Here is a 21,659-nt window from a genome sequence, read left to right as displayed (position 1 = left end):
CGGAAAGCTTATGATACGACATGGAGACACCAAATTATTAGTGTTCTTAAGAATTGGGGCATCACCGGCCAGATACTTAATTTCATCAAACATTTTGTTACTGACAGGAAATTCATAGTCCGTATTGGAAATACTTTTTCGGAAAAAGTTACCCAAGATAATGGTGTTCCCCAAGGATCTGTTTTGAGCCCTACCCTTTTCTTGATTGCCATTAATGATATATTAGATGAACTACCCAAAGAAGTGCAGGGGACGCTATATGCGGATGATCTCGTGATCTTTTCGTCTAGTAATAATCCAAGGACAACTGAACGATTGCTTCAGCGCTCCCTTAAACGCCTTGAACACTGGTCAAAGAATAACGGTATTATTTTCTCAGAGCAAAAAACGAAAAGCTTGACATTCACAAATAAAAGAAGACCACTGCTCCCACGATTAAGGCTTTATGGAACCACATTGGAAAACGTTTCGGAAGTCAAATACCTGGGACTAATTTTCGACCGAAAAATGTCTTGGAAATCCCACGTTAATTCGGTAACTGACAGTTGTAAGTCCTCACTTAACGTTATCAAAATGATTGCTCACCAAGACTGGGGCTCAAGCACTCAAACGTTACTTACTATCATCAATGCCCTTATAAGATCAAACAAGTTAAAAAGTAATCGTAAACGATTTACATAAAGCGCATTTCCACTTGCATTCATTTCCCATTTGTAAGATGCAACTTCTGTTAAAATCGTAAAAATCCGGCCACAAATATGAAAGATAGCGTAGCACATGGGCAATCCATTGTTGACGTGCTACTTCAATTTCAGTTTATGCGAAGAATTTCATTTCAATGCTTTTCTAAATAAGAAAGTTGGAACTGCGCATGCGCAAACCTAAATTTTAAAACTAATTTACTATAACTAACTAATAAACTAAGATTTTCCTTAGTTCCAAGCGCCTAAGTATCAAATTTCACTTAAATAGTTCCATAGATAAAAAAAAAGTTGGCACGGCGCATGCGCAAAATAAAATTTTGAAACTGGCGCTAGATTTTCCTTTATTCCAAGTGCCTATGTATCAAATTTCGTTTAAATTCTTCCATAAATAAAAAAGTTGGCACTGCGCATGCGCAAAACCAAATTTTGAAATTGTCGTTTGATTTTCCTTTATCCCAAGTGCCTATGTATCAAATTTCGTTTAAATTCTTCCATAAATAAAAAAGTTGGCACTGCGCATGCGCAAAACCAAATTTTGAAATTGCCGTTTGATTTTCCTTTATTCGAAGTGCTTCTGTATCAAATTTCGTTTAAATTCTTCCATAAATAAAAAAGTTGGCACTGCGCATGCGCAAAACCAAATTTTGAAATTGGAGTTTGATTTCCCTTTATTCGANACCACATTGGAAAACGTTTCGGAAGTCAAATACCTGGGACTAATTTTCGACCGAAAAATGTCTTGGAAATCCCACGTTAATTCGGTAATTGACAGTTGCAAGTCCTCACTTAACGTTATCAAAATGATTGCTCACCAAGACTGGGGCTCAAGCACTCAAACGTTACTTACTATCATCAATGCCCTTATAAGATCAAAAATTGAATACAGCCTAAGTATTTACAACTCCACTACTAACAGAATGACTAAAAAACTGTTCTCGGTATATCATTATGGATTGAGGATCGCCACGGGAGCCCACCGTACCACCCCAATAATGAGCCTATATGCTGTCAGCGGACAAATTCCACTAGAATACAGAATCTCCAAGCAGCTACTGAATTATACTGTGAGGGTATTAGGGAACCGAAATCATCCCAACCATGCAGACTTCAGTCAACCATTATTTCAGAATAGCTACCAACTCGCTCCAAGAATATCTCCACCCTGTAATGTATGGTCCAAAATACTTCTACAAGAACTTCACTGCAAACCCACATTAATCCCACAATTCTCACTACCCTATCCGTGGGCTATTCCTCCACCGCACATTAACATCGCATTGTCTCAATACCGTAAAGCAGAAACAAATCCCAATTGGTATCAGATCCTGCTCCGAGATATACTCACAAACCACGAAAAATCTAAGCTGATTTTTACTGACGGATCTAAAGATGCTACAGGTACAGGAGCTGCCTTCAGTTCTGAGAAGCAAAAAGGCCTTTTTAAATTACCTCCGGAGTCCTCCATTTATAGTGCAGAATTGTATGCTATAAAACAAGCACTAAAGTACGTCCTAAATAGTGAACACGATACCTACTGCATACTGACCGATTGATTCTCTGAGTGGCATACAGAGCATGGCCGATATTTATTCGCGCAATGAATATATGAAGGAAATACACGATCTCCGACGGCTGATTCATGACCGCAGTAAACACCTACAGTTTGTATGGATTCCGTCGCACACGAACATTACAGGAAATGACACAGTGGACCAGCTCGCCAAAGAAGCTACTCACAAAACCACACAAGATGAACAGTGCTTGCTGAGAAATGACTGTAAATCATTACTACAGGGTACAATCCATCGGAAATGGTTAGACCACTGGACAGCCCTGGCAGAACGAAAACAATACTTCCTTCCCCCTCGTCCTCTGAAATGGACCGGTTCCGCTACAGGCTACACTAACGAGAAAAGAAGAAACGGTGCTGAACAGGGTAAAAATGGGCCACACTAGAATGACTCACGATTTTCTACTACAGAACAGCGTTCAACCTATGTGTGAACAGTGTAATGTGATATTGACCGTTAGACATATATTGCAGGACTGCCCCAAATATCAACAATCGAGATTAGACCATGATGTTACTAACGATTCCTGTACTAAATTGTTTACCTGTCCTATCGATATTGTTAAATTTTTAAAAGCTACAGATCTATTTATGTTACTGTAAGACTTATTGTAACAGTGCTGTAAGACCTCTGTGTTAAAAAGCACTCATAAAACTCCTAATAAAAAAAAACGAATTAATCTAGGAATTAATTCACAATACAAAAAGGAATTGTGTTTTACAACCCCTAATTCATAAGCTTTCTTGTGACGTGTAAATGACGTTGTGGCTCTATAGCCATCTCTTTCTTTAGTGCACTGGAACGTGTTACGCGATCTTGTCCGAGAAACAAGAAAAGTGAGAAAATTTGTTCAAAAATGTTGTAATTATTTATCTTTTCACAATTTAAACAAGATTTGCTTTTTCTATATTTTTACTGAGTATACCAAATTAAAGGTATTTGTAGCAGTCAACTCTAATGTTCTATTTAAGCAAAGAACCATTTTTTTCAGATTAACGCATACTTGGTTGTCAATCTGTACATTATCTAGTGCATCTGCAGGATGAATAACTAGGTAATCTGCGAACAAACGCATTTTCGCACTTTAACGGACTTAACTAGATCTGAACTTAACGGTTTTTCGCATATCAACGGGTGAATTTTAAGAAGTAGACATAGGGATTTATGTGTATTTTTTTTTCTTAGGAGGGGAAATGCATTTACGCACAAAGTGTGGGGCTCCCCCGAATATTGGGTATACCCACTAAAACCCCTCCTTAGGCGTCAGCTGCTGAGGCTATTGGCCTTTATTACGAGGTAAGTTAAAAGTATTAGACTTTATTAAGGAGTCCTATTTCTTTAAAAAAGATTAGCGTATTTCTACACTTTTCACTTGTTAAGTTTGCCTCTACTGTTGCACAAATGTCGAGTCGCCTTCTTTGTTGTTCGTAGCGTGGGCACTGACACATTATGTGTTCTAACGACAGATCAACTTCACAGTTTTCACACTGGGGTCGGTTAGAGTTAGAAAGTAAATATTCATGTGTGATAGCAGTGTGTCCCAGTCGCAATCTGTATATCCTCACCAGGTCAATTCTTGCCGCACTTATTAAAAACATTGGTGCTAAATTCGGTTTAACCTTTCTCAGAGCAGTTTCTGAGTTTGCCCATTGTCTTTCCCAGTACTCCCACATTCTCCGTTTCACAAGGGTCTGGCGTGCTGTCTTTGACAGATGCAAGACCTCCCGGTCTGACAAATCAAGTTCTGCTATCGCTTCCCTTGCCCTGATGCCCAAAGGTCTGCACCTATCAAGACGCCCCCTTCTTACATTTTCAACAAATTCCTGGTGGTTCGGATGTTCCCTATTTATTAGAATTTTGTAGTAATAGTTAACCATCAGCTGCTTACGGCGAAAAGGAAGTGGTAGTGTATTAGCCTTCCCTATAGGGACTTTTAAAGGGTCAGTTCGGAAAGCACCTAGACGCTAACCGTACGGCAAGATTTTGAATTCTATCAAGTTAAACATCTGGCTGTATCACAGCATGTAGAATACCGGCACTATAGTCCACGTGACAATATCAGTTTTTTTCGTCAGATACCTCGCACACGAACGAAAATAAAAATACGGAAGCCAAAAGAACAATATTCAAATCAATTAATGAGACAGCCAGATCTTTATTTATTTAAGAATTTAAGTTGCATAAAATTAGGCGCCCTTCAGAAGATACTTTGTCATTTAAAAGTAGACATAGGGAAAAACAATACACATAAATCTCTATGTCTACTTGTTAGTAAATAACACTGTATATACAATGTAATCAGCCCTAGTCAGCACTCTCACTGGAAATTTAATTTGCTGACTATACATTTACTTTTGAAAAGTAAACAAATTAGTAAATTAATGGACTTTACAGGATAAAACTAATAATTATTTAGAAATGTATATATTTTCATAAATGGAAGAGTTTACTACATCCAGAATATTTGCGAATATTATAGTCCTTAAAATGTTCAACGTGCAGGGTGGTGACTTTCTCCGAAATTACTGGAGATTTCCAGGGCGATTTTTAGTACATTTTGTGTATAAAAGCTGTTATATTTAATTACTTTAAAATAGTTGATTTATTCGAGCTGACACATGGTTGGAAAATAAAATCGTTTACCTTTTGCATCTGGTGCATCTTGTGAATCTTCTAGCGCAAACTAACTCCTCTTTGCAAATCTGTGTTTATGTCATTTTGTTTGGAAGAAATATGACTGAGAAAACGCTGTTTAAAACAGAGAGTGCAATTGACTTCCATAAACGAAGTTGGCATAATATTTAAATTTCAATGTACAATATGGTGCATTCATTACTTAACACGCTTCATTAATAAAGAAAAACGTTGAAAATAAAAGAGAAAATAGCCCCGCAGTCGTGGTTTCGCACGCGAGTTTATTTAAAATTACGATGTTCAAGTAATTAAGAATACGAAGAACAGAGGAGCCGCCGTAAAACGATGAACATTTTCGTAATTATAGGAATTTACATATTTTAAAATTCTGTTACTTTATCTATGCTAATTAGTATTAGAATAAGAGAAATTTAATTGTTTTTAATTTTCAAACCACGCAATGCGGATAAATTAGTGTTTTTATCGGCCGAAACCAATACCTTACGTAAACAGAAAAGGGAAATATAATCAACGAAGTGCTTATAGAAATAATGGCAGTTGCAATTCACGCGCGATTAAGAAAAAAATAATATGGAAATTAATCACCGCACTTCAGGGCTGTCAAGATTTGCGAGGGTTTCCAAAAAGTAATTATACCCGCCTTTCACCTTTGCAGTTAGCCGTAAATTGAAATGAAATTTAATATCAAACTTTTGGTTTCGTTTTCTAATTTAATTCTATACATACTACAGTATAGGCAATACAATCGAGATTGCAAAAAAATCCTCTTTTTAGTGCAGTATGTTACTTGCACGAATTTATTCATTATTGTTTTACTGGACAGCACCTACCTGTAACTTTGAAACCATAAGGCCATAAATATGATCCATACCTGAAACAAAAAGAATTAATTAATATCTTCGAAAATAAATCTTAATGATCGAGTTACATAATAACAACCTCAAATTTTTCATCTCTTAAAGCCACTTTTGGCGTAGTATTAAAATAAATCGCTAATTATCACAATATTTAACAAAAAAGTACCTTCGGCCTAACTTAGAACTCAAAAAAACTTTACCTGAAAAGCACAAAAAGTCTTCTAAAGTGCCTCAAAAATCATAGTACATTTTTAACGAAAAAAGTTTAACAATTATTTAAAAAATAATTCGCCGTTATCAGTTTCATTAGCAAAGTAAACAGAGTCGTCCCCTTGGTCGACAAATTCCTTAGTCCCGCAAATCCCGCGGGATCCCGCTCCATTTATCAATCCCGGTATTGCATTCCCTAGTTTCTAGTCCATAACTTTTGATTGAGATGTCCGATTGAAAAAGTACGAATTGTTTTGGATTCTACGCACCAAAAATTAATAAGAAAAAGTGTTTCCCGAGAAATTTTGGTGCAGTTGATTTTTGGTAAAAAAGAAAGGTTGTACACTGCCTTTTTTTCAACGAGTTATTCGTACCAACTTTCCATTACCTACATGAATAGAAATTCGTCTTCTATTTCGACGCTGCTTCCTGGTCAATGTCGAAACACTTTCGGCTTGGCTATTAATGGCCTTTGTATTCCTAGATTATCGAACTATCTTATGAATGAAGCGACCTCTTCGCATATCCTCATGAAATCTTCTAGAGGTGATGGTAACAGCTCTATCTTTTACGGATCTTTTACGTTGCCTTCCCCTCCATTTATATGGGAATTAACAGCTTGGTGAGGGATCAACAACTGGTTGAACATTTTTCACATGGACCCGTTGGATTTTCTTACTGTTTAGGTAAAAAATTACCTCTATTATTACAGGAGAAATATTTTTTTTGATATCATAGAGTCCCTAATATTTCGGTGTTCATTTACTCATTATACCTTTTTCCTTGTCGGTATCGTCGTCGACAGTATACTTATTTCCATACCTGTCTCTCACTAACTGACAGTTTTTCCATAATTTCTGCCTGCTCTTGAAGTTCCAGTATGGTACCAACCTATTCTCTTTCACCGGCAGAAGTTTCCGTCCAAAATTGAGAAAAGCTGGGATCAATTTTGCCGTGCCGAATTTATTGCAAAAGCTATTTGCTGCAGCTGAGCATCCCATTTCTTTTGACCATTTTTCGTTGTTTGCGCAATCATGCTTCCTGCATTACTTTATTTGGCCTTTCCACCGGGTTACCTTGCGGTGAATAAGAAGCAGTTGAACGGTGTTTAATTCCCCATTCCTTTATCACTGCCTGAAACGTGCGTCCAACGGATTGAACGCCATTGTCCGAAGCAATCACTTTAGTGCTTACGATCTCCCAAGGCTGGATTACTATGGACTCTGAAATAATGCATCTCCATAGGAGCCTATGTGGTACTCTTGTATCTCAAACATGTTCCACATTTCCTGACATAATCAATAATGTCTCGAGTACCTACTTCCTGGTCAGTAGCACCTGGCAATAGCATTGGCTACGCCCGTCTGTCTGCAATCTGCTTCGTCATGACATTCGAGCATCATTCTTTGTCTGTGTCCTTTTGGGATACACAGCTTCCGCCACCTCTGGTGTCGATGCCGGAAAGGATCTTCTACCCGGTAATCACGAGAATTATTTGGATGTGCTTCAACCGTTTCTTTCATCTGTTGATACAAGTTTGCATTCTTTATTCTCTGGTATTTCTTTAACATTTTCATATTTTCGTGACAAGGCATCTGCTGACCTTTCCTGTAAATGATTTCAAAATTATATTGTTGAGGACGGGAAATCTATCTAGGTAGTCTGGACGTGGGTTTCTCCATCTTCTGTAACCACTTCAGGTTTCGATGATCTGTTGTGATGTGTTTTGCCGTCTCTGTACCTAACTCTTACGCTTTTCCACAGCCCTCACAACACTTGTGAAAGCAGCAACCAAAAGTAGCAAACCATTTTTCTGAAATTGGTCGAAGAGGACGTCACACAGTAAAAACGACATTATGAAATAGTGACGTCACGGTTTAAATGCCTGATTATGCAGTAACGTCAGCATTTCATTTACTACCTACCTCCGTCTTCTAAAAATAACAGAGGCTTGCTAGAGATCTGTTTTCCGCTTCTAACTTGTAGAATATAGAACCTTCTCCAAGGACCCAGTAGTAACTTTCCCCAACAAAACATTCAGGGACATCCCAAGCAACAAATTATCAGAGACAGCGGCAAACTCCATTTTACAGTTCAAAATTATCTTGCCTGTCTTTCCCATTTACAGTATTTTTACCTACAAATAAATAAAAATTGCTTCTCTTGCAAATGATAAAGGAAACTTCCAGGGGCGTCCCAAGTGACAAATCGCTATTGTACAAATTTGCAAGCACTTTTCTCGGAACTGCATCGGGTTGCTGCCATTCTGATTTTTAAGTCTATTACGTAACACCTTTACTAACGAGAAAATCAAAATTGCATCCCTTGCAAATAAATTTTTCTCGTCAACACAGAATGCCAGCAACCAACTGCAGTTCTGTGAAAAGAGCTTGCAAACTTGTACCATAGCGAACTGTCACTTGGGACGCCTCTGGAAGTTTCCTTATTATTTGCAAGGGATGCAATTTTCATTTTTTTCTTGGTAAGAGTGCTACTAAATAGAATTAAAAACAACAGAAGCAACCCGCTGCAGTTTTGAGAAAAGTGCTTGCAAACTTGTACAAAACAACTTGGGACGCCATTGTATCTTCCCTTATCATTTGCAATTGTCATTTATTTGTTGGTAAAAGTCTCGGTAAAAGTACTGTAAATTGGAGTTTGCCCGTAACCCGCTGTCACTATTTCATAATGTGGATTTTAATGTGTGACGTCAACTTCGGAAAAATGGCTTGCTACTTTTGGTTGCTGCTTTCACACGGGTCCCCACAACCACTAGGCATTCCTGCTCGATTGTAGAATACTTTTTCTCCGCTGCGTTAAGAGCTTCTACTAATGTCACCTTTTCTTCTTCCTGTTGTTCCTGTGTTAACACTGCTCCCAGTGCGGCTTGCATCTGTCGGTAATTGAAACATTTGTCTAATGGACACGTAAGTATAGGTGCTGATGTGAGTTTTTCTTTTAACTTTTGAAATGCTCCCTGGTGACGAGGTCGCCACTGAAATTTTATACCTTTCTCAGTTCAGGAGAAAGTTGGGGATGAACTTCCTATAAGATGTGGTTAATCCCAAGAATCTTCGGCAAGATTTAGTAGTACGGGGATGTTCCATCGTAAATATGGCTTCTAATACTTTCTCCGGATGGGGTTGAATTCCTTTACGGTATGAGGCTTATTTTATGTTCCACAGCATACGTTCTCGCTGACGATATGTCATACTGTCATAACTCCTCTTCCAGGAAGTTGTTTAACCTTTGTAATTGCTCTTGATCTAATCCCCCAAATCCCTGCTAACTCGGGTTTCTCTAGCGAACTTAATTTAATTACCTGATCTGGTAACTTTCCTTGTGCTATATCGATGATGCCTTTGTAGAAAATCTAACGCTCAGATTAAATCATTGGTGACGTATTCCGTTGCGGATTCTCTTCCCTCCCGTACGCACCTTCGTATGTCTTCCTCTATACTGATGTCGATGTGGTATGCAATAAAGTTTAAAGTTGTCCAGTACCTCATCAGACTTTTTCCATGTGCTCTTATTGTAGCTGTACCAAACAGAGCCTTGCCTTTCAGTTCTGGTAGCCCCAAAAATAATTCTGTTCCACTGTAACTGTAGCATTCTCGTAATTCTTCCATTCTTTCCATAAAAGGATCACCACTACCGTCGAATTTTGGTCACAGATATCCGCTGCCGATGGTACAACACGTTGGAGTCTTTGTTCCCGATCTCTGTTTGTAGTTATTACCTACTACCTTTGGTTTGGTTTCTAACGGTTGAATTGCGCCGGTCGGTTTTCGAGTTGTTCCGGTGCCTTCTGTCTCTGTATCTTCCACCATCTCCATCAAATTCATTAACAATAGTGGAGCTGCTGTTTCCTTTGCCCTGTAGTATCCAGCTAGTCTTGCCCTTAGTTCCTCCACGGTACCTTCCGAATCCAATTGTAGGTTTTCTAATTATTCTACCAGTTCGGCCTTTCTCAGGTGGTAAATCCTACTAATTCGCACCTCCGGCGTGTCTGAGAGAGTCTGGTTGGCATATTCCAACTTCTCTACTTTTCTTTGTTTCATTTTATGTAGGTAATCACCATGACCCATAAGGAGAAAAACATCATCGTCCATCCAATTTAAACCTATGCATCGAATTCCATAAAAAATGTCAACTAATAATTACATTTATTATTCTGTGTGCATAAACTGGGTGGCTGACACACTGGGTGGTAATAGTCGAGGTCGGATGAGTCACTATTTGTCACCTAGTGACTACTGTAAACTAAAATCGGAACGTTTACCACAAATTATCATTCGCATTTTTTTAAGTGATTTCATCAGCCAATCAAACCACATTTTACAAACCGCGACGTAAAGAATTTTGGTTTTGTTGTGTCACGAATTCGCATACCGGTAGAATGAGAACAAAAAAGTCTTAATGGCATTAAATTAAACTAAACTTTGCCCGTTTTATACGGAGACTGCAGGAATTTATTAATGAAGTAATTCCGCAGGCGTACGCTTTTTTTATACAAAATGATAATTACTTGTAATTAATGTCAATTGGGGTAAAACATCCGGAGTGCCCTTTCATAACGTAACTTATTTTGCAGGAAGCGAAAAATAAGACTTGAATATAAATCGTAAAACAAGAAAAGTTTGAGCGTGACTGAAAGAAATGGAAAATTTGTGCAATTAAGAATTCAGTATGAACACGTAGTATTTCGCCATCATAGTTTATTCATGCCAGCAAAATACCTGGCGGTTTAGCGTTTTCCAACTAAAACTGAACTGAATAAATTATTAGCTAATGCTTTAATCCGTAAGTTAAAGATCCTTCCGACAATGTTTGGCAATATTTACCGAATAGTAACGACAAACTTTTATATGAAATTATTTGCGGGTGGCTGTTTCCCAGAACGTCCTTTCGTTATCCCCTAAAATCCTTACTAATATCGTTAATTGCTAAAACCGCCCTGGATTAACTGCCACCCGCGTTTAGCTAGTAATTTATTACGGGATATTGGTAATTTCATTGCAACATTTTTTGCAGGTGCTCTAATGCACTGGAATGGAGCTAACTAAGGAAATGAGAAAGATTGCAATCTTTTAACATCGGTGAAGCTGTACAACTTAAAGTTTGAAGACAAAGAACGTCATTTTGAAACTAACAACAAAGGACATTTCTACTAATACTGATTAAAGTAATTACAAAGTGAGTAGACGCTAATGAAATAATGCCGTTCGTTGTAGTTACCTGTTATCATAAGACAGAGGGTACTAATTAGTTTACCGCGGCATTTATATACGACGAAATTATGAAAGGCTTACAATACGAGTATGTAGGGCGCCAATGGAAAAATGGCGAAGCCGCAATTACTGTAACACGAATACCAGTTAATTTGGCGCCAATTTAAAGGGGAGACGAGTTTTTCTAACAAATTAGGCAATTATCTGAAATTGAGATTTTCCATCTAATGATAATTGGAGATAATATTTTATGGACTATCGTTACATACACTTCACTTCAATCATAATCATAGTCATTGTCAAACCAACAAAATTACCACGACAAATATCCTCAAGAACGCGTGGTAAGGCAAATTAATTTCAAAAATGTTTGCAAGTTCTGAAACGTATTTCACATATCTTCCTACAAATATAACCTCAGAATTTCTGAAGTTCTGAAGAAATGGCACAGGGACCATCATGCAATTTCCCTTTCTGTTCCTCAAATAAAATTGAGGTTTTAATTTTAGAAAGATATTTGAAATACGTTTCAGAACTTCTAACAATCTTAGACATTACATAAGACGTACAAAAATACAACGAAAAGAATAAGAAAATGTCCATGATTGCTTATATCTTGCAATCTGATTAATTAAATTATAGTATCCGTGAAAGTATTGCAACAACCTTTTTCTTGTTTTCAACGACCTTGCACCACAAGCAAGGTCATTCATCAGTTATGTTATGTCTTTGATTTTCGAATGCGTTGGGAAAATCGCGCTCCTAATTGCATTGTAAAGATATACTTTCTATTTTCTGTTAGTATTCGGTTGTTTACAGACGCGTTAACGTTAGCGTATTATTACCAGTTTCACTTGGAAAAACGTTATATGTAAGTAAATACAGAGGATTTTTTGTTGAACGGTTTACTTTGCTGCTATGTAACTTTTAGCATGCATCTAAACGATAATATTAGTAATGATATTCTATTGTTGTGTGCAATGGCAAACGGTCACTAAGCTACACATCTAACTCAATTAATTTCAGTCACTCACATAATCAATTAACAAAATCCTGGGTCGTAACTTGGACTCATTCGAATACGAACACTGTTCAAGAGAACATCAATTTGTGTTGTAAGTAAGAACTTACAACACAAATTGATTCAATAAATAAATTTAAAAAATGGCACTCAGGACCAGGGACACGCACCACGCAACAGACGGTTGATCGAAACAGATTAAATAGTAAAGTTTTAATTGCCTTTAAACTGTCAATAATCTATTCATAAACTGCGATGTCCAAATCAATCATAAGAACAAAACTGATGTCATTTTGGAAACAAACTTTCTTTTATAAACTTGACTAACCATGACAATGACTTTTTATTAATTGTATTAATTGTAATTAATTTAAGAAACACGTCCAATACTTGATTTCACGTAAATCCTAAAGCTTTAATATACCGCGGGCAAAAACCCGACTTCACACAAACGGCCAAAAGCGAAAAGGTCTCCTTAAAATACTTCCTCTTCTATTTACTTTTATTTAAACATACAAAAAACGCTTATAAGTCTTACAACGTTATATAGTTCTTTAAAACAGTCCTCATCTTGATCCTGCCCTTATTTTCAAAGAAATAATTGATTTAATTAAAGCCGCGATTTAAGGAACGAAAGAAATTAATTCCGCTAATTATTTCCGCCGACTAAAAGCAAAACCACATTTCAAAAATTCTAGTCAAATTAAAAAACCGCGAAATAAATTAATCGGTCGCATCTAAAGTTCAAATTCCACGAAATGATTCAAAACTCTCAGAAGGTACAAGAAAAGTCGGCATAGATCCTTAGAGTAGTACTACAGTAAAATTACGTTTTGACCCGGACATTTATAATTAATAAACCGACACAACGAAATATCGACAATTAATTTTAATCTTACAAAATACATCTTATAGTTAACAAAAATGCATTAAATTTATGTCTTGGGCATTGAGATAATGCTCTTGGTTTTTTCCCCAACGATCTTGATGCATAAATAACGATTTTGACATATTTTGATCAAAATCCATGTGCTCGCCAAAAATAGATCAAATTCATGTTTTGGTCATTGAAATAATGCTCTTGGTCTTTTTCTCAACCATCTTGGTGCATGAATAACGATTTTGACATATTTTGATCAAAATCCATGGGGCCTCAAAAAAATAATTTAACATTTTTGAATCACACACATGCGGTTATCAAACGTGCACGATATCAATTCTTTCAGCATCAAGATAATGCGTTTGAAAGCTTTTACAACTCTAAATTCATGTGCAAAGAATAATTTTGGGTACATTTTGCTCTAAAACTTTTGACCTAGACCACAGAGAAGAGTTATATTGAATTGATATTGATGTTACACTTCTAAGAATCATAGGGAATAATCTTGCGAAAATCCGAACTCGATACATGACCTAGGGAATCAAATATGTTGATTTCTATTATATTGAGTTCGCAGTTTTTCCTGTTCCCGATTCACTCGAAGTCCTATAACTTTTGTTCCTGTTGAACCAGCTTCCTGAAAATCAATAGCGTCCGTTCTTAATGTCCAACGTACCCGTACACCAAATTTCAACACAATCGGCCACTTTTAAAAAGAGTTAGAGCGCACACGGACGGACGGACGGACTGACGACAATACAAAACTATAAAGGATCTGAGGATCCTTAATAAGTGAGACCATTTGGAATATGTTCGGACACCTTACACGATGACACTCAAAGAAGTGCCACGGCCTTTCCTAGTGGGATTTTGTTCTGAAACGGTATCTCTTTTTACACACAAGTCTTCAAAAGATTAAAAATGTGCACAGTGCAACACACGACAACAAACACACTAAAGAACTACTTAAATAATAACTCATTGTTAAGTGTTTACGGGTACGTGACGGTAATAAGCCCCCAAGTACGATCATGAAATTAATAAAAATGGCGAGAAGGCATCTTAATTAAGCGCTTTCAAAAAAATTTTGCGGGAGAAGCCCTAAATAATCCACAATCTTAATTAAAAGTTCACTTCATTTCGTCGAAAAGTGGGGTTATGTTAGTTATATTTCGTCAGAAACAAAAAAATCTGAAGTGACAGCCTGACAGCTAATTTTTGTATGGTTATGTTAACTTCTTCATCCACTAAATTGAAATGTGCTGGGTTAAACGTGTGTATTAACAGCTATTGTAATAAAAGTATTATAAGCGACTTCCTCGTCACATGTGGATACATAGTTTAAATAAAACCACTTTTGGAAGCACATCGTTTAAATTTGAATGCCTTAGGAAAGAAGAATGTCGTATACCAACCGGTGACTAGCATCGACTGCCTTATCATTCGAAAGGGGAAGGGTCATATTTCGCATCTTCCATTGACCGCGTCTTTGTTAGTGACCACTACTACTTGGAACTGCTGACATTGTCAATATGACTGCAACATGACACCCTCGTGCACAGTATGAATTTTGAAACAACTTTTAACTCGCAAAACCTTAAGAACCGCTGGAGCGATTTGTTTGATTCTTCTCCAACCCGAATAGCAGAATAACAATTAAAATATTTGAAAAATACAAGAAATAATGATAATAGTCGCTTTGGAAGTTGAAGTTAAGTACGATTTCCCATGTAAACAAAAAATACAAAGGTAACTAGACGGTCACTTATTTTTGATCGCTGTGTATATAGTTATAAAGGCGTTGCATTAAGACGAGCAGGCGCAATGGCGTATTTGTGCGATGTGAGACCGAGCTTATGTCCAAAAATGAGAGTCTGTCTGTCTGTTTCTTATGCCTGCCTAAACTGTCCATCCGATTGCGATAAAACTTTTGGAAATGATTGGACGTACGCTCGCGAAAGAGTCGGAGTTAGTAAAACACTTTACGAAATTTCCACGGGAATGGAAAAAAAAGGCGATTTACGATTTACAGTCGAAAATAGAGTTGACGTTTAGAACGTAGGTTACTTTGAAAAGGTGTACTGCGAAAGAACTTTCCGGTAGAAATAAAAACAACGCATTCATAAGTTAAACAAGTTAAAAAGTAATCGTAAACGATTTACATAAAGCGCATTTCCACTTGCATTCATTTCCCATTTGTAAGATGGAACTTCTGTTAAAATAAATCGTAAAAATCCGGCCACAAATATGAAAGATAGCGGTGCACATGAGCAATCCATTTTGGACATGCTATTTCAATTTCAGTTTATAAGAAGAATTTCATTTCAATGCTTTTCTAAATAAGAAAGTTGGAACTGCGCATGGGCAAACCTAAATTTTGAAACTAATGTTAGATTTTCCTTTGTTCCAAGCGCCAAAGTATCAAATTTCACTTAAATGCTTCCATAGATAAAAAAATTGAAACTGCGCATGCGCAAAACCAAATTTTGAAACTGGCGTTAGATTTTCCTTCATTCCAAGTGCCTATGTATCAAATTTCATTCAAATACTTTTATAAGAAAAAAAGTTTGCAATTCGGTTTATAAATGGTCGAGATGCGAAAAGGGCACTGTGAATTTTGAATCGAAATCCAAGTTGTGGGGCAGCAACTAAACACGTTAAATTTGTAAATTGTAAAGATCAATTACCCTACAATATAGGTAGGTACCTAAAGAAAAAGAATAGCGTAGCCTTATCAAGCGAACCTGTCAGAATTTATTATTTACAGGACACATTATAGAAGCTATTAAAACTATGATTGAAAAGCAATTATAAGTTTCTAATGGTTTCCTTCTTGCTTAGGCAAATAGAGGTTACCTTATTTACGCTAACAATAACGTTTCACGACGGAAAATTAAAAGATGGCCATAAAACAAATAGACCGAAAAATGTAAATACGTGTGAAATATCAAAATTAAATAAGAAAGCAAGGTAACACAAGTTCCCTGCATCTGCTGCCGCCTGAGTAATAAAGGAAGTCAGCAATATTGCCATTTTTATTCTCAAGTTTGATAATTAAATTTCGAGTAAACACACAAACATGTCTGTATGGGGGTTGTACTTTTGATGCTGCTAACACATGGCGCTCAGATCCTTATAAATTATATATTTTTTAAAATGTGCAAGGAAACCATTTACTAATTTTGGGTTAAAAATATAACTAATAGATAGCAATCACAGATTCGCTAGAAGCCGCATACAGAAAGATGCTTATAAATACTAAAGCTATTATAGACAAGGCGGGTAATAACACTACACATAACTTATCATGGCATTGATCTCCAGCATTTCGCACATTATGTGAGAAATAACGGCATACAAAAATGTGTTTGGTCCCAAAACCATCATGGGTTAGAAAGGTAGCTTGAATCTCTCGTGTGGTCGTAAGAACTGCTGCAATTTACAAATGGGGTGGATCGTGTTTTACTTTGTGCCTATTACCTACTATCCGATTCTGTTTTTTTTTAATTGTATTCCATGCAAACTCATACATCTTGGATTGACTTTTGCTTTTAATTAAATAAAATCGGTTACAGCAACACACACCAATAATTATGAGAATTATTGCTATAATTTAGTTGTGCGAAAGTGGAATTTAGAAGCCTGTTAATTTTCTTTTTCAATACCGGTTCCCACATGTCGATTTCTTAACCTTGAAGTGTAGGTTTTTGTCTTTTATTCTCGTTATACAAAATGGACGGAAACTATCACCTACATTTCTCTTGTTCAACGTAAGAAAGTACTTTACGCATCATCGAAGCAAAACTATACGATATTTATGTCGGCTTGAAACGACCTGCTTCGAAAAATTAAATTCATCGTGAGGAACTAAAAATTTAAAGAAAACCACCCTCATATAGTCACCTGTTATTTTCAAATAATTAAACACGTTCCAAAACCTAATCCGTGCTCTTTTAACAAGTGTCACGATACCAGTTCTTGTAAATCCTTGACATTGTAATTTAATAGGACTTGAAAGGATCTTTAACCTTCGGCAACCTTCAAGGGTCCAAGCGGTCATGCCTACTGTTCGTTCTGCGGAATTTAGCACTTCGCCCTCTTTTGCCTTAAGATTTCCAACAAACTTGCGGCGAAAACCATAAAGCCGCGCCAGCAGCAGATATTCGCCCTGTCAACTATGATACGTTTTTCAATATTCCGGTCCACGCCTTAGCAGTAAACCAAACAAATCACATTTAAATTATACGTAAATTTGGGGCCTTGCAGAAATTTTACGATGTGAAAGTTACATATTATACGAGGGGAGAGTTTTATGTTGTCTACCTCTGAGCTATGAAACAAAAAAGGCATGCGATGTCTGTAATTTATCGGTAGGCATCTGTGCTACGCATAAAGAGAGAAGTTAAAGTTAGCATGTTTTTATTTTATTGAAGGGAAAACATCCACCTATATTATACGCATTTTAACTAGGTTCAGTATATTATAATCTGGGCAAAAGGTGTAGGGGTTTTAAATAATATATGCTGTTACCCCTCTAGTTTCATAGAAGAAAAATTTAATTGGAAGAGTTTTGGAGGATAATCAACAGCCAAAATTTTTATTGTTCCTTACGTAACGAGCAGGGGCGGACTGGCACGGGGGGACGGGTGGCGACTGCCACCTAGCCTGTAGATCATAATGGCCCGTTGGAAATTTATAAGTATGTGCTGTATTTAGTTTCTTGCACTATTAATAAATTATTAACACGTTTCTCTAATTGGGGTTGATGTTAGGTTGTTAAAAAATTCATCAATAAAATAAACAAGTATATGGCAAATTCAAGTACATTTTACACTTACAGTAATGATTGACTTCTATGCTGAAAAATCCAGCAGGATCAGGATATCAAAGGAAAGAGACACTGGGACACTGCGCAATGTAAAATAATTGATTAACTACAGACTTTTAATATTGCAATATGGATTTTTATTATAATTTGTTAAAACAAATTTAAACAAGGCAAAATAAAAACGTTGTAAAGTAAAACAAACGATTTCATCTTGTAGAATTTGACAGAACACCACTTCAACAAGTAATTACTGGAGATTTTGTGTACATTACACACAATCCGTCAATTTCAAAAGTAGTCAGTGTGAAAATATCGGCAACTTGTCTTGATATTTTTTACGTTTTCAATATATTCCTATACTGGACACTTTTAAGATTCACACACTGTATTAGTTAATTTAGGATTCCTCCAGTACTTTTGTTTAAAAGCACAATATATTAAGCAGACCAAACTAGCAATTAATTGGTGGCTTATATTAAAATGTCATTTGGTATTTCTTTTGCGTACAAAAGCTTTTCCCACTGTCATCGTGTGCAACGTGTAACTTTGTTTGTTACCGATACGCATCGTTTCATGGAAGGGAAATTCTCCTATTAGCTATTTCCGCAGATGTTTACACGTCCCCCTCGACGATAAAATATACACTGAAATATCTATTGAATATAAATGTGGACGTATACGCGGAATTCCTAATAAAAGATCGTAAATTCCCGTTAATCCAAGATCAATAATCAGTTTTGCTCGTTTGCGCAAAAAAAAATTATTCGGCGTGTACCTTTTTCTTAATGAGTGTTTAACAGTTGGGTTGGGGGTTTATGGACAAGGAGTGCTGGGTATACGTATTCTTAATTTATGTACGGCGATCGGAGTAATTTACATAGAAATTGCTTGTAATACGAGGGGAACTAGAAAAATTGTCTATTCGCCTTGACACTGACAACGAAACGCTTAACGTCTATTGCCATCAATCCGAATCCAATTAAATTTGCTCCGACATGCATTTTTCATCGAAATTCATTTGTTTTTAACGTGTCGTTAACACTCAATTAAATCAATCAATTATCAGTACATTTGAAACTAGCAAATTGAATACCAAATTGGTGCACATACTTTTTTTCACTACCATCTTCCAATTATGCATGCATATCCAATAATCTTCTCAACTAAGCATAGGTAATGTTTTCAAGGAGCAACCGTTGCAACGATTTCCAACCACCGAATTTCCCCCATACTGTAGATGGATGTTTTGGTTTATGATAAATTAACAAATGATCATATAGTCATCCAAGAGGCGTTATAAATGGTCGCTTGTATTCGGAGGGCGATCAATAAGACATGAATAAGTAATAAGCATCCCACCTACATTCTATATAAAAACAGGAGTTGTGTTAAGCCGCTCATTGGGGGCTTAACAACACTGCTTCTTTATTAATGAAAATCAGTTAAATAAAATGCATACATGGAACAGAAAATCAACATTCGAGAGCATCATTTAGAAAACACACTGTCTACTACCAACACTGTGAATGTTATTATTAAACCTTGATTGATATTATAATGTGAGTACCTACCATAACTGGTACCATCTTTAGATGCAACTATTTATTCTCGAACTATCGTTAACCATCCACGAAAATTTTATCGTGATAGTAGGTGCCGTTTTCGAGAACGATAAGGGGGTGACTATTTTAACTCTTTAGACGGAAGTGCACCTGGATATTTTGGTTGATTATTTATTCTCGGATCTGACTCTCTTAAAACTTTTTAATCATTTATCTGATGATGTTAAAGTAATAAAATCACCGCCACAATTTAAATTAAATGTAAAAAAATCCGCATTTTACAGCGTGAAAGAGTTTCTACGGCAACAGTGAATTGAATAACTATAGTTTAGATGTTTTGTATTGTTTTTTTTATTGTATTTTTCCATTATTTTCTTTTTGGACGAGGTACATTGTTTACATTTCCATGAAATATACATTATTTTTTAATTATATGAGAATTGTTTTAGTATTTGGTGGAAAATGAATAAAAGCAAAACAAGTAGGTATAAATTGTGCACAGATAAAGCCCATTTTCTTAAACCGAAATTGCTTAGTAAATGGTTGCGTTTAAGGTAATAGCAATAGCGCTAGATTTATCGATGTTTTCTTTCTTGTTAGATTAATAGGGAGACTTCACAAATAGACCTTTGTACCATCCTTCGACAATGTGTTTCTCGAGCTATAAGGAATTATTTATATCCGATCACGATAAGGAGTCTAGAAGGAGAGTATGATTGGTAGAAATTAATTTCTTTTCGGCGAGACCTTTCATTTGAGTACCATGAAGAATCCCCCCCTCATGGAGGGGCCCCCTTGAGACAGCGAAATTTAATATTAAATACTAAACATAACCTATAATTTAATCCTCCTTTGGTTCTTTTTCGTTTGTTTATTTTTCTCTTGTCGTCTTATTACTTTCGCTGTTTTCAAAACAGCTTTTTTCAAGACTCTCAGTTTCTTTCGAATATTTACAAGGTGAATAAATTATTTTTTGAATTATAGATTCTACCTTGTACCTTCTACCTACTGCAAAAAATTCCAGAACTCTAGGACCAGTCCCCTAAAAGTATTTCAAAACCGCAGAACTGGGTCCGGATGGACGGACAAAACGCAAACAAAAAAATTGCGTGGCAAGGTCTATTTTCGCTTCGGGTACATTCGGAAAAATTGGCCGCCCTTTTCACACCGGCATACAAATATAGGACATTTTCGTAGTTTTGCTTCATTTTTCTTCAGTAATACTGCATTTCTTATGTTATAAAATATTATAAACCGTTTTGATACTTTACTTGAGGGTTAAATGCAAAACTTTGTATCAGAAGCTTTTTTTTAGTTGATAGAATTCTTATTTTTTATTAGGTTAAGTTTCGACTGGTCCTTGGGACCTATGTGAGTGGATATGTTTTGTTAAAAAATGCATTTTGGCAGCCCTACGGTGTTGATTCTATTTGGTTAGGTTTTAAAAGGGGTGTTTTTTTTTGGTTTAAGAGGCCGGGATGATCTTTACGAGGTGGGTTTAAGGATTTCAAATTATTCGAGTGTGTTTGGTTTACTAATCGTCGGTCTAATTTTTTTAATTTGTCATGATATTTAAATGAATTTTATTTATTTTTATTTTATTTTTGAGTGGGCGGGGTTTCCATAAAAATCAAAAAAATGCGCTATTTGGCCACTTCTGAAGAGCTATTGTTCTACTTTTTTCGCTATTTGCTTCGTTATGGTGTCGAGGTTTGCACCAAGGAAGTTTCTTATTAAAAAAGTTACAGTAAAAAATCATTGTTTTCACGTGTACCACAATTTTACACTCTTGCCGTTTATTATCGTTGCCGTTGTATTGTGTGTGTGTCTGCCTGTTGTCTGTGTGTCTGTCTGTCCATCTGCCTGCCCGCCCGTTTGTCCGTGTGCACGATAACTTTGGGCAAAAACTTAGGTCGCTTTGAAAATCGGTACGCATATATCTCAAGGATATAAGAAAAGTCGCTATTGTTTTTCAGCTACGTAGACTAACGGGCCAAAAAGTTACACAACCCAAAAAGTGGCCAAACCTCCAAAAAATGGGGTTTTTGTATCAGTTTTGCTACAAAGAACATATGAATGTCCGGGTTTTCTGTGTTACTACATATTCCTTAAACCCGAGCTTAAACCTCAAGCAACTATG

At 36.3% G+C, this 21,659-nt stretch overlaps 1 protein-coding gene across 1 annotated transcript; it reads left to right on the top strand.

The window, feature by feature from the left end:
* Positions 1 to 307: 307 nt before the first annotated feature.
* LOC116163881 lies at positions 308 to 2,257 on the top strand. The gene is made up of 2 exons (XM_031478011.1): positions 308 to 455; positions 1,387 to 2,257. The coding sequence occupies exon 2, from the start codon at positions 1,439 to 1,441 to the stop codon at positions 2,255 to 2,257; it is 819 nt and encodes a 272-aa protein (XP_031333871.1). The 5' UTR covers positions 308 to 455; positions 1,387 to 1,438.
* Positions 2,258 to 21,659: the final 19,402 nt, after the last annotated feature.

Source organism: Photinus pyralis, unplaced genomic scaffold (genome assembly GCF_008802855.1).
Source record: "Photinus pyralis isolate 1611_PpyrPB1 unplaced genomic scaffold, Ppyr1.3 Ppyr1.4_LG2, whole genome shotgun sequence".
NCBI classification, from domain to species: Eukaryota; Metazoa; Arthropoda; class Insecta; order Coleoptera; family Lampyridae; genus Photinus; species Photinus pyralis.
The sequence above is the reverse complement of the archived record's forward strand: the minus strand, read 5'-3'. Positions and strand labels throughout refer to the sequence as shown.